The sequence below is a fragment of the Lycium ferocissimum genome, chromosome 7, assembly GCF_029784015.1.
Source record: "Lycium ferocissimum isolate CSIRO_LF1 chromosome 7, AGI_CSIRO_Lferr_CH_V1, whole genome shotgun sequence".
Lineage (NCBI taxonomy): Eukaryota > Viridiplantae > Streptophyta > Magnoliopsida > Solanales > Solanaceae > Lycium > Lycium ferocissimum.
The window spans coordinates 63,730,679-63,745,206 of NC_081348.1; the positions used below are offsets into that span (position 1 = coordinate 63,730,679).

Consider the following 14,528-nt stretch of genomic DNA (forward strand, 5'->3'; position numbering starts at 1 on the left):
AGGGAGTAGAGATATGAGAGTTATGCACCTGATGGCGAATCACCAAATAGGCCCAATAGTTCTTGTAAATTCATGTTAATTACATTAGAAACACAGCACCCATTCATGACTAGCCAGTAACCTCAAGCTCTCAACAACGAAAGAAGAAAAAAAATAGCGGGGGCGGGAAAAGACAAAATGATAGTCAGCACTGAGTTTCAACTGCTGCTTTTCCGATAAAAAAAATATTGGTCCGAAGAGTGATGGGCTTTGACATGCAGTTTCAGTGCCATATTGCCTGGAGTGAACTAGATAAAACCTAACATAGCGTGCTTTGTTATTCTGATGTAGAAGATGTCATACTGCACAAGTCATTGGAAATAATATTATGATATCAATGAATTTACAGCAGAAAAAGAGCGCTTTGCTGCTTCTATTTTACCTTCGCGCTATAAGATCATTCAAAGAATCATCATCAAGAACAGGTGCAGCTTCCTCTTTTTTGCTTTCACGCAAGAGGGACTCCAAGTACTCCCTTCGGTCTTCCGCACTACATCCAAGTTAAAATACGTTTATAAGCACAATATATTCACCAAAGTAGTCAAAAGGTTGAGTAGATTTTCCAATTCCAAAACTTCCTTCAAAAGACCTCGTGTTGTTATCAAAGAATCCAGCAGTAATGCTTTGGTTAGCAACTCCAAGTTTGTGCTCAGCAGCAGCTCTAACTTGTTCCTCAACAGTTTGGACCTAATTTCACAAGGTTGTAGAAATGCACGAGTTAGAGATACCGTGGGTGCAATTCCAAACGAATATTTGGATGAAGAAATCAGTCAGTATTTGACAGGTAAATTGTGGTAACAATGTTTTTATTGATAATATAAATTGTGGCAACAATTAATGCGACAAGAAGCATCATTGAGAAACTCTCGACGATCATTCAATGTTCAAGATGATCAGAACATAGAGTTCTGAGGAAACCAAAAACCCATCAACTCTACTCTATCAGGAATTCACAAAGAATGCTTCAATTAATGAAGTAAGGTCCAAAAGAATTTTCAATTGCTTTCATAAGAAAAATATTCACTTATCTTAATAACGATTGTTTAAGGACTGCACACTTAATTGTTTTACCCAATCGCAGAAAGAAGGAAAAAAGAAGTAACTGTAGATTTGGCAACCTAGAGAACATTCTTTTCCATATTTTGTTGCCTTTTCCTTCACTGCAGCAGGCTAATGCCGTCCCCATGGATAAAGTGCAAGCACTTGTTCAAAATGCTGGCAAAGCTTCACATTTGGAGTTTTAAAAGCTAGGACTGGGTTCTCAATGTCATCCCCGTGGATAAGGGGCAAGCATTTGTTTAAAATGCTGGCAAAGCTTCTCAAGCTTCACATTTGGAGTTTTAAAAGCTAAGACTGGGTTCTTCTTGTTGCCTCCTCCTTTTTTTGTTTGTTTGTTTTTTTTTTTTTTTTTTTTTTTTTTGGTTTGAACAGGTAAGTATTATTGATGTAAGAGAACCAGAATTACATCCAAAAATTCTAGAAAGATAAAAGTAAAGGAAAGCCCTGAACTGTCTATACAAAAGCTTCTATAAGCTGCAAAAGGGATTCAGCATAACTAACCAACTCCAATTTACAGATAAAAAAAACATCCGTGATGCAATCAGACTCAACTTCTAAACAGAAGTTTTTTTGTCCCCTAAGACATCTATTTCTCAGGCAAGTGTTGGTATCCCAAATAAAAAGGTTGCTGCCTCTCAATCCAGAGTAGAAGTGAAAGGAAGTACTATAACGGGGATTATAGCACTAATAGAACTGGCTCATCTAACAGACACTAGAAAGGGAAAGTGCTCGGCACGGGCCCAATGACACTGTCTGAAATTAATAGTTTCAGTTGCAGCATGTTTGATTTTATTAATATGGTGATGCTTTTTTTCTTATTTAATAACCATATTAATGGTCTAACATAAAAATCAAGAAATGATAATTAAACATAACACTTAGTTAATAAACAATAAAGTATGGTAGTTTTTAACGACAAACCAAAACTTAAGAAGATTAAATAGTTGTTTTGTACTCAGTAATGTAATTATCATTAATGTTAGTATTTGAAACAATGACGAAATATTGAAAAATTTATTTAATCGGCATTACATACTAAAGAAATAAGGCTACTACTCACAATTTTCAACCTTTCTTTTTCAAGTTAGGTTCATGTCCAAACATAGTTATAATAACATCCGTACACTCTTTTTTCAACTTCTACTTTAAATATTTAGACCTCAACTAAATATTGTTTGAATTATTTTATTTTAAAAGAGACAAATAATTACGATATTGTTTTTCTTATAATTGTATAAACGAATATGCACTATAAATAAAGAAACTTTTGAATTCACAACTCAAAATTCAATATGTATAAATAAATAAGAAGATATATTCAAAATTTGAAATATAGAAGACTAATTAACGTCGCTAATGAATGAAACTATGCACTTTTCACTTTTAAAATGACAAAATTTATCAATGAAAAAATCAAATTTCCACGTTACTCAAACAGGTAACATAAGCAACAAAAGAATTCTCAAAACATAATAATAATAAGCAAACAAAAATCCAATTGCTTCCAAAGATATATCATTATTTCAGATATATAATATGTTGGTTAAGCAAAGTAAACCTTTTTTTAATAATATGGAGTAATTGCTGATTGAAAGTAGGAGAAAAAGAAGCGAAGAACAAAAAAGGTGAATACACGTGCTTTGATGGCTCCATTATGAAGCTTTGAGTGTGATTATCAAAGAGGTAAAATCTAAAACAAATACTTAAAATGTAACAGCTGGAGAGAGAAAGCATAGAGCACAAAGAAGATATCCCTCCACGTAGCACGAAAAGGCATTGTGGCTTTTGCAGGGATGATAAATGATGACACAAGCAAAAGGGCAAGTTAGTCAAAGGCACTTTAAATTTCTATAGCAGCTACAGTAGTTTTTTTACCGAAATGACCAAATTGCCCTCCAAAGTCTAAGCAGGCATGTTGACCTGCTGTGTGCTTACTCCCTCTTATAAGATAGTAGAAAATGCAAGAAATAAAAAACAAAAGATACTTATTAAAGTCATGCCAAGTTTCTATACCTGTCCTAGAACCATAATAATCACTAGATTCACTACAAAGTCTTATCCCGCTAGGCACAAAAGGAAGCACTATTTCAGCCACTAAACTGGAGAACGAAGATTTCATGGGGCATGAATGGTGTTAGTATCTAGAAATGACAGGAATAACGAGCTAAAGATACATCTTTAAAAAAAAAAGTGGGCTAACAATGTACTACACTAAATAAATCAGAACGAACCATGTTCCATATAACAGCAGGCCACAGTCTTATCAAAGGAGATTCATTAATAATTTTACAGCATGAACAACCATCAGTCTGCACAAATAAAAGCATGAATCTGCAAAAGCATGAGCAGACAATTTGACAGAAGTCAAAAAGTAATTACCGTTTCTAATCGAAGAACAAGAACATCTTTCTTTTGACCTATCCTATGAGCCCTTGCCTGTGCTTGGAGATCAACCTGAATGCAGCAAACCAAGAGAGCAGTAATAGAAAGCCACATAATCAAAATATAAAAGATCCTCAAAAGAGTAAGTTTGAGTTTTTGCCTGGGGATTCCAATCCGTGTCAAAAATTATAACTGTATCAGCAGCTTGAAGATTTACTCCAACACCCCCAGCACGAATACTGGCACCATTTTAGAAAAGATCAGTCTAAGAGAAAATGCTTTCATGAATGACGAATGCAGAGAAAAAAGAGCAAGCTGACACCTAGAAGGAATGTCAAAACATGTCCTACAAACAACCTACTAGTTCTTTTTTTCCTAGAAACAATTAAACCCTACTCCCATTATGAAAGTATATGCAATGGTCAAGTTTGGAACATCGTCCATGACACTGTATCCCCATTATGAAAGTATATGCAATGGCCAAGTTTGGAACATCGTCCATGACACGGCATTCTACAATTTCTTTCGCATCTATTAGATCCAAAAAATAATTAATATTTCGACGAAAATGTGAAGCCTACCTCATCGCACTAACTTCTCACTCGCTATAACAATTTCTTTGATTCTACCGAAATTATAAAAATCAAATTAACTTGTCAAACCCATGCTAATCAAACTAAATCGCATGTAAATGACAAGATAGTAATATTCAGTTAAGATTTAGAAATTGAGTTCTTCACTAGAAACTATACATTTTGGATGCTTAGTTGATGTTCGTTCTGATGTTATATGACTTTAACCTATTGTCTGCAAATGTTGGAATCCACGACAGTGAAGTAAACTTTATTAGTCTATTTTGGTAGTTAGTAAATTTTTTTGTTTCGAGCGGTATCAAAACTCACAGAAAACTAAAATTAAGTTTTCAGCAAATTTTCAATTTTGCAAACCTTCATCCTGACAAAATGAATGACTATCGAGAAGAGTACATCTTTTAAACTCCACAACTTTGAATCTAAGGCAATCCTAAGTTAGCCAATTACCTCAACAGAAATATAAAGAAGGGAGAGTCAGGCTGATTGAATTTATCAATAAGGGGGCCTCTGTCTCCCCCAGACGTATGTCCATCCAAGCGAAGGTACTTATATTGCTTCCAGCAGAGATAATCCTCCATTACATCAAGCAGCCTGGTCATTGTTGAAAAAAGCAAGACCTGCACAATGACCAAAAAGGAACATTATCAAGAAGGAATATATTCCAAGTCTTTCTTCTCTTGCAGCCTCATCTCTCAAAAGGATTGTGATCAACAAAATAGCAAGCATCAGAATCCTTTCAAATTTATAAATGGCAAAAACAATATCAACGGATAAAGAACAAGGAGAAAGAAGGACTTATAAGGCCAAATATAACCAGATATTAAGAAGGCTTAACAGAACATGAATATACACAACCTCGAAGAGAGATCTAGAAACTAACATTTATTTGGAAAACAATTCTGAAATGCAAACACGCAATTTTGTACCCGATGATCTGTTGCCTTAAGTTTGGGCAGTAGTCTGTCTAACATCTCAAGCTTCCCACAAAGTCTCACAACAGTCGGCAGATAATGCTTAGGAATTAACTCATGAACCTGACATATAAAACAAAATGATTAGACAACCAAAAAGCAACAACACGCCACCTTGAGCAACTTCTGAAGATAAAAAAAGAGTTCAAAATATATGTTCTCAAAAGCAGAAGCACATGCATGAAATTATCCAGTTATACCTGCTCTTCACATCAATTTTAAAATCCTAAAGACATACGAATAGAAGAGGGAGAAGCAAACCTCCTCCACATGAAGCTGGCTAAGATACGGATGATTGCAAATGTTGCGTAGCTCCATTACAGAATTGTGGACTGAGCGAGCCTAGAAAAGGAAGAGTGTGGTCAAGGGTAAGAACAACATACCTGAATAAGCATATTTTCTTTTCTTTTCTTTTTATGATAAATGAAAAGAATCACTTCATAATATGCATCAATGACTCTTACTCTGGATAAGCATATATGTTCATTTCTAACCATAGGACTACTAGCAGACGTTCCACCTCATATAGCCAAGGAAATTAATAACGTACAAGAAACGCAAGTACCAAATAGATGGTCAGAATCCTTGTGGACATTGACACGAACATATAGAAGCACAATTTTTTATTTATATACACAAAATACATGAGCTGCAATAGATGTTATGCTTAACTTATCTCACAAAAAGAATTAAATGATATTCTCGGGCATGAATAATTGAACTCAAATAACAACAGAGAGGCTAAACCTTTATATTTCCGAATGCACCAAGGTTGTCTTCCACTCGCTTCATCAAAAGCTTTTGATATGAAGAAGCTTCACATCTAACAAGTCTTTCAATCTTTTCAGGCAATTGATTCTCAACCTAAGACAAGCATTTGAAAAGACAGACGAATAAGCTCTCAACACTGTCAAAAAATGAATGCTGGAAGAATCTTAGGAAGCAATTTTTTGCAGCATATACTGCATGAAGTTATTGTTTGTTTTATTGCACTATCAAGAACCTGAAAGAGTGAAATAAACAACAGACTATCAAGAACCTCAAAGAATGAAATAACCAACAGACTATCCGTCCTCTTAGCGACAGAAGTAACAACACCGTACAACATATCTAAGTTTTCACCATATGTGCTATAAGACTTGTCACCAGTTATGGTTTTGGAGAAGAAAATAATTCATATCAAATATACACATGCGATAAATGATATAAAAGAAGAAGTCGTCACAAGTGCGAAAATAGTGGGATGAGGTATGGGGATCCCCATGACTGTGGGTTTACAAAGGATCTGCCCTGAGCCCATAATTTTCACCTAGTTATGGATGAGTTAATAATAGTATGCAAAATGAGGTTCTATAGAGCATTTTATTTGGAGATGAAATTGTATTAATCAATGAATTAGCGAGAGGCAGAGAGCCATCAAAGCTTGAGCTAAGGAAAAAAATGTGGGGATTAAGTATTTTAGACAAGTAAAATCAAAACAGAATATATGCACTATAAAGCCGTTACAAAAGGGGCAAAACTTCTTTTTTTCTTGTTCTTTTTTTTTTTTTTTTTTTTTTTTTTGTTGCTTCTGTAAATAATGTTCAGCTGTTACAGCACATCCTTTGTGCTTGTTTCTGTATGACATTGTCTTACCTTTTCAGAGAAAAAAGTTTAGCCGTTACAAGAAGAACAAATTTAAAAGAAGCATTATGGTGTCTAACTGCAGAAAATTTAAGTTTCTAGCTTTAGTGTCACCAAGAGAATGCTATGATAGATGAGTATCTAACACATCAAAATCAAAATAGAAAAACTGAAACCGACCTGCAAAACATGTTATGTAAAACATTACTATTATCTTTTGGATAAAGACAACAAAACACAAATTTGGATTGTATCTCTGAGGGTCAATCACAAGAAGTAATGGCAGAGACTACTCCACAAGGCAATAGGATATGAGATTGCGCTCTTCGCATAAAGAAGGATTATTTGTTTCCCATAGGAGAATAAATCCTCAACAGCGTAGCATCTTCTAAGAAGGCTAGGTCTCTTGTTAAAAAGAAAATGACACAAGTGTTGTAAGACCAAAAATGTTAAAATGGGATAGATATCGGGCATCTATCACCCAAAGTATCTAGAAGATGGATGTACAAAGTAGGGATAGGTGTGAAATTTAGATAGTATCAATCTATATTTAGAGAAATGCCAAAATTATCGAGTAATGGATAAACAAGCCCATATCCAGTGAAATGGATATAAAAGATTTACATAGCTGACTCCAACTTGTGTGAGATTCGCGTGTAATACTCATGATAACCAATGTTAAGTGTCCCACGAGGAAATAGGATTTCATCTTCTTATATGGTTTTGGGCAATTCTTATTTCATGAGCTAGCTTTTGGATTGAGTTAGGTCCAAGGCCCAAAGGCCCATTCCTTATCATGGTTTCAAAGTCGGACCATTTTTATTCTTGGTATATCCAATGTTGTTCATGCTCCAAAAGTGCAATCCTGGGCATGCTGGGGTGTTAAGTGTCCCACATTTATGGAGGAAATTAGATTGTTATCTCCTTATATGGTATTTGCGCAATCCTTACCTCATGAGCTAGCTTTTGGGTCGAGTTAGGCTCAATGTCCATTTCTTATCAACCGGCATGTTTAGATTGCCAAGAGGCGCTGAACATTTTTTTTTTGGGAAATGATAACGATTGTTATATCTTTAGCACAAAGGTTGTTCGAAGACCCATCTTTACAAATTACAAAAACCAAAACAGAAGATATCCTTGTTCTTCTTACAAGGTTACTACGATGCCAAACTGTGAATCTACATCACCTACAAAATCTTCTTTACATTAAAAATAAAACAAAGGAAGGCAATTCATCTTGATTTTCTAAATGGAGCTACTAATCCCTTCAAAACATTTTTTGTTTCTTTCTATCCATATAGTCTACCATATGCAACCAGAAATGGTTTTTCACTGTTTCACTGCCTAACTAAACCACCAACAGTAGTTTCAGCATGAAAACAGATCCCAGCAGTCTTAGGCATGATCCATCTCATTCCTATCATATTTAAGAATAGCCGCCAAAGTAGCTTCGTAACCCCCCACAAAATCTGCTCCCTCAAAAGTTTAAGATAGCTTCACTTGCCAAACAGCTTTCCCGTGCCATTTATATATTTGCTGACCAGTTTGATACATACTTATGTTGACTTCACTATATAGTAACCATTAAATTAATGTGCCTTTTCAAAATCAAACCATCATCCTCTCTAGTGGTTCCCTCGCGCTGTACTAGAGGTTTAAGAAATTTAGCAAACCTAGAAATCTTTGGTCATTTAGTAGCCTTCTAAAATAGGAAGTCCACCCCTGCTGTCTCCAATTGTCCCCTAGTATAGCCTCATAATGTAATGTCGGGCATTTAATATTAAGAAACAGGTTTTTAGAGGACCATTGGCCTATCCACTTGTCATTCCAAAAAGGTGCATTCCTTTCCTTCCCAACTTTGATGTGCACATTGGTTACAAAGCCCTCAACTTCCCCAAACACCGACTTCATATGTTGTAGACACTACATATGAACCCCACTGCCCCTCTAGGCCATATTTTTTACTAATAACTTCTATAGATAACGCTTGGTCATCCATGCTAAATCGCCATAATCATTTCATTACAAGCTTTTGTTTGGTATAAGAAGCCTGATACTACCCAACAGGGTAGAAATCATTACAAGGCTTTTGTTGGGTAGTATCAAGCTTCTTATACCAAACAAGACCTCCTGATTACTTTCTATGGTGAGGTTCCTAACTTTTGTTCTCTTTGTTTCCTTACCAAATGAAATTCCTTCTTATAGCATCTATCGCAGGTACAAGGAAGAGAGACATCACATCAGTGTTATCAAAAGCGAAAAGCGCAAAAAAGCTCTAAGGTTAGCTGGGGCTTTAAGCGCAAAGCGCACATAAAGCGTGGGCTTTAGTTAAAAAAGCGCAATGGTGCAAAATTACAAATATATGTATGTTTAGTCCAAGACTAATAATGGTAAGCATGAATAACCAATATATGGACAAAGAAATTGTAAAAACATTACGATAAAGTGAAATATCAATCATCTAGTGTCACCTCTTCAAGAGAGGCTCAATGGCAAGAAAAAGTATGTCTTAGAGCCTTGATGACGACACTGAAGCGCACATAAAGCGAGGCAAAGCGCTCAACATGTTTTGAGCCTCGCCTCAGGGCTTAAGCGCGCTTTAAGTGCACCTTTGACAACACTGCATCACATATGTAGCTCATCTAGTACATTATTACCCGTACTCCTCCCTCTGTCTCAATGTGCCACACTTTCCTTCTTATTCTATCCCAAAGAGAATATCACCTTTCTATACATAGAAACAATTTAACTTTTAAAATTATTATTTTACGCTTAATGAGATGATTTATAACCATATAAATATTTAAGGTTTGTTTCATACCACGAGTTTCAAAGGTCCTCTTTCTTTCTTAAACTCCATGCACAAAGAAAACAATGTCACATAAATTGGGACGAAGAGAGTATTACTCTACCTCGTAGATATAGGTATTGGCATTTGCATCTAGCTAATCTTTTCTCACAGCTTTCCGGCACTCCATATCTCTAGAGATTTATCCTTAGAACCCAATGGCATTGCCGAAATAATTAGTTGGAAGAACACCAACTGCACATCCAAGTACACCTACCAACGTTTCAGCTTATGTCATCTCATTGATAGGAAATACACACCTGCTAACATTTGAACTTATGTCATCTCATTAACATGAAAAACATGTTTTCCTCCTTTTAAAGATGGAAACTGCTTTAAAACAAATCAAAATTAGTATCGGATGTCTTAGCTGTACAACACCGGCATCGTAGAACACCAAGGTATCATCCACATACACATGTTAACTTCTAAAAAAAAAAAAAAAAAAAGTATCATCCACATACAACAGATGAGTAATCTCAAAACCCCTCCACCATTTTCCACCTCAAAACATGTGACTGTTCCACTGAGCTTTGAAATCTTCACCATATTGTTCAGACCTCCATTGTTATTGTAAAGAGAAAAGGAGAAATGATATCCTCGTCTCAATCCTCCTTGGGATGGAAAGGAAACTTTGGGAATCCATAAATCAAAATAGGAACCCTGACAAAGAATTTATCTAATCCAGTTCCGCACAAATCCCATGTCTCTCAACAGTTAAAAGGAACTTCCAATTAACATGGCCGTGAGCTTTCTCAATATCTAGCTTATCTAAAATCGCATGTCCCTCGAGTCTAGAATCAACACATTCATTTGCTACCAAAGCTACATTTAACCTGGATCGGACGCCATTTGTTGTTTATCCACCAACTAATGTATCATTGTTCTATGTCTCTTGGTCAACCTTGGATGTGATTTTCTAAACACTACCAATTCAAGCTTATAGGCCCGAATTCTCGCAACTCTTGGCCCATTCTTCTTTGGAACTAAAGCTACATAGATTGAATTGTAACTTTTCTCAAAGTATTTTAGTGAGTGGAAATTCTTCATTTTCTACATTACATTCTCCTTTACATCCCCATTCAGAATATCCAACTAGAGTGAAAGAATCTCATAGTGTAAGCGTCCCCAACCAGAAGCCTTGTCAGGTACACATAATTTTATACCTAACCATACTTCTTCCTCAAAAGATTTTTGCAACCACTTCTCCTCCTCATCATTGATACTGGGGCAATTACCTAAATTGAAAACAAACCTCCATTCATGTTTCCCCTTTTATGAACCCCGAGTCTTCCATTTTTGCCCCATTAATATCCAGGTTATTAATGGTGTTGTTCTCTTGGATGCATTAGCGATCCTCTGAACAGATTTGGTGCTTTTATTCCCCTGCTTAAGACAAAGGCCTCTCGACCTCTACCATCTTCTCATTCTAGGACATCTCTTCCAGTTCCATAGATATATTTGCCTTCCGCAACAATTCATCCTCATTTAAGCATCTCAGTCATCAAACTAGTAGTTGTGTTTTTCTAGCATCCAAATTGTCGTATTAGTAGCACTCCATTCTTTAAGTTTGCCTTTCAACATTCTTGATTTCCATACCAGGATGAAATCAAGCCTGCTCTGCACCACAAAAAAAGTCAACCAAGCTTTCACATTGTCATTGAAATTTGCCAGCCCCCGCCACCAATTCTCAAACTTGAAATCAGATTTAGACTCCTAACATCTCCACATTGTAACTGAATTGGTGTATGATCAGCGGAAATTCTAGGTAGTGCTTGTTGATCTTCATCCCATTCAATTGAAAAAGGAATCTAGCTAACCTTGAATAAGCTTCAAGATGTTACCCTTGGTCCAGGTAGAAATAACTCCATTAAGGGGAGGATTAAACAATTCCATATCTTCAATAAATTCTAAAAAATCTATGATTTATCTTGTAATTCTATTGCAATTTCTCCTTTCATTCACACAATCGTCTTGAAAATCACTACATATCACTCACGGCCTAACACATCCCTCTTAACGCTACAATTTCCCACCTTAGTTGATGTTTATCTTGCCTAGTATTTGGCCCATATATCCCAGTTAGGTGCCATGAGAAATTGTTTGACACTCGGAAAAATTTACATGTGATTGTGAAGACCCTGTGTTGATCACCTCCCTTTTCCGGACCCTATTGTTCCAAAATATTTAAATTCCCCCACTTCTCCCATTTGACTCCAAGGAACCAAATTCTACTATTCTATTGGCTCAGATCGTTTTATTAAAGGACCAATGTTGCCTTCCAGCTTTGTTTCTTGAAAACAATAGACGTCATCTTCCATGTGTATATCAACAAATTAATTAACCTTCTTCTAGCCCTACTATTCAGTCCCGAACATTCCATGAGATGATGTTTATTTTCCTTGTTTCCCCTACTTTTTCCATCATCCCTGTACTTGAACCCCGAGACTTCGGAGCCATGCAGCTATTCATAGTGATTTTTACTCTCTTGTTCTTTCATGCAGCTATTCATAGTGATTTTTACTCTCTTGTTCTTTCTTCTGCTGTCCAGCTTCATGAATGGACACGATGCCTCCATCTCGCAACCCTAGAAATCCACCCCATATTGCTTGCTTAATTTCATAACATTCTTGTGCACCCACAATGACGGCCCAACCTCATCCAGCTGATAAACTTCTGATGCTCTAAACTCCACAATTTGTTGTTCATCTTTCAACAGGTTGTGGACAGCGAAGACCTTTTCTTAACCAACCAGAGTCATTGCATCTTCTTCCTCTTCGTGCATGGTAAACAATTACTAGTCCGATCTTTCCTCATCTGAAATTGGGGCTGCCCGGAAGTTTAGGAGTTGGGCCTCATTTGTTTTCATTAAGATTAAGACGTCTGAATGACTGAATCAGAATGCACATCTGCTGATTAAGATGTAGTCTCTAAATCTGAACACCGAATAATTAAGACTATTTGTTTTCAAACATCTGAATGTGCATGATGTATTTATTTAAACATAATAAATATACAATTCAAAGAAAAAGTAACTAAATATTAGAAAATAAATATAAATTTATAAAATAAAAATATTATTTGATAAAAAATATTTTTTGTTGTTGTATTTGATAAAAAAATAAAATTTTAAATTCATTAGTGATAGTGGAGATGCTTTATAGTGGTGGTGGTGGTGATGGTTGGCGCTAATGGCTAGTAATGATGGTGGTGATAGTTGTGATTGTGGAGGTGGTTGGTACTATTGTAGTGACTGAAGCGATAATGGTGGTTGGTAGTAGTGGTTGTTATTGTGATGGTGAAGTTGGTTGATGTTAGTAATTGGTGGTGGTTGAAGATGGTGTTGGTGGTAATTGGTGGCGGTGTTAGTTATGATGGGTGAGGTGGTTAGTAGTAAGATTGGTCGCAATGGTGGTAGTGGCGGCAACGACAGCGATGGTGGTGGCGACAGCGGTGGTGGTTGTTGATACAATTATATATAATGATGGAGGTGGAAGGTGTGGTAGCGACTGACAATCGTGGTTGTCAGCGGTGGTGATTGCCAGTGGTGGCTGTGATGACAGAGGTGGTTGGTGATGGCTGGTGGTTGGCAACGACAGTGTCGGTTGAAAGTGGTGTTGGTTGACAGCGGCGGTGGTAGTGGTTGTGATGGCAAAAGTGGTTAGTAATGGTGGGGTGAAGGTGCATGGTAGTGGGTGGAGAGTAGGTGAGGTGGGTGGTGGGGGTTGGTGGTTGACAATGGTGGTGGTGGTTGTGATGACAGAATTGATTAGTGGCGATGGGGTGGAGGTCGAGTGGGGGGTGGAGAGTGGGTAGGGGTGGTGGGGTGGGGTGGGATGTGGAGCTGGTGGTTGTGGATAGAGTGGTGGTGAAAATTATTCATATAAAAATACCTCCTAATGATATTAAGACTTTGTTTCAGATCTTAATGATTAAGACCTATTCAGACCAAATAAGTGCTTAAATCTTAATGTAAATAAATACACTTAATTGCCTAAGGTCTGAACCATTCAGATTAAGACATCTATTAAGTGGAAACAAATGAGGCCTTAGTGTTATGCTTGTTCAGAAGATAACAACACTCCGACAGATTCTCCCCTTCGAAGTTGCCCCTCCACATGTCTTACCCCCACTCCCCTATTTAACATTATCCAATTCAAGCAACACTATTTAGATCTCTCTTTCCATTTCCTCCCTTTCTTGGTCACGGATGGGGCCAACAAGTATAACATGCGGTACATCAAAAAATTAATAGGAGGCAAATTATTATTAAGACGACGAAGATGTATTATTGTTTATGCAAAAAAAAAAAAAAAAAAAACAACGGGAGGATGAGAATCCTTCTTTAATGCATTGTAATTTTGCCTGACAGCTGTGGTCATTGATGTTTGCAATTTTAACATCAAATGGGTGTTATCTAACATAGTCATGGGCACGCCGGAGAGTTTGGAGATAGAGCAAGCTGGAAGTTGGAGGTAGCAGATTTTGGAAAAGACGCGCTTTTTGCATCTTTTTGAATATCATGGAGAGAAACGGAAAAATTTTTGAGGGAGTTGAAAGTACGTTATCAAGGGTCAAAAATTCTCTTCTGTTTCTTTTACATTTTCAGTGTACAGTTGACATTCCACTTGTAAGAATAGTTGGTTAGATTTTTTGAAGCCATGATGTACAGCTGCAACCCTTTAGTAAGTAACACCACATTGTTGTGGTATCAATAAAAGCTTTTGACATAAGAAAAACAAAAGCATAATATGCATCCTCCAATGATAGAATTTGATACACATAGCTTGAGGTTTGACAACCAATTGAGGGGAAGTGCATACTACGGGTGAAGAGATATACCTTGTGTTTCAATCTCCTAAGTACAAACGGACGCAGAACTTGGTGCAGACGGTTTATGATCAAAAGATTTTCCTCCTCTGAGAGCAAAGCCTAACAGCAGGAAAAGCGAAGTAATTGGTCAACAAAGTACAAGAAATAACTCAAACAACAAGGAAGTCGTACTTTCGAGTG

General features: G+C 36.6%; 1 protein-coding gene across 5 annotated transcripts in view; it reads right to left on the reverse strand.

Annotated features, from left to right (window-relative positions):
- LOC132061819 (chromatin structure-remodeling complex protein SYD) overlaps window positions 1–14,528 on the reverse strand; it is a 47,662-nt gene that overhangs the window by 7,645 nt on the left and 25,489 nt on the right. For all 5 annotated transcript variants that reach the window (XM_059454472.1, XM_059454471.1, XM_059454470.1 and 2 more), the window contains exons 21-29: window positions 14,358–14,447; window positions 5,792–5,908; window positions 5,306–5,386; window positions 5,000–5,107; window positions 4,521–4,690; window positions 3,641–3,719; window positions 3,478–3,552; window positions 629–726; window positions 422–529 (exon numbers count right to left, since the gene is read on the reverse strand). In XM_059454472.1, the coding sequence (XP_059310455.1) occupies window positions 422–529; window positions 629–726; window positions 3,478–3,552; window positions 3,641–3,719; window positions 4,521–4,690; window positions 5,000–5,107; window positions 5,306–5,386; window positions 5,792–5,908; window positions 14,358–14,447 (926 nt within the window). The remainder of the gene's footprint in view (window positions 1–421; window positions 530–628; window positions 727–3,477; window positions 3,553–3,640; window positions 3,720–4,520; window positions 4,691–4,999; window positions 5,108–5,305; window positions 5,387–5,791; window positions 5,909–14,357; window positions 14,448–14,528) is intronic.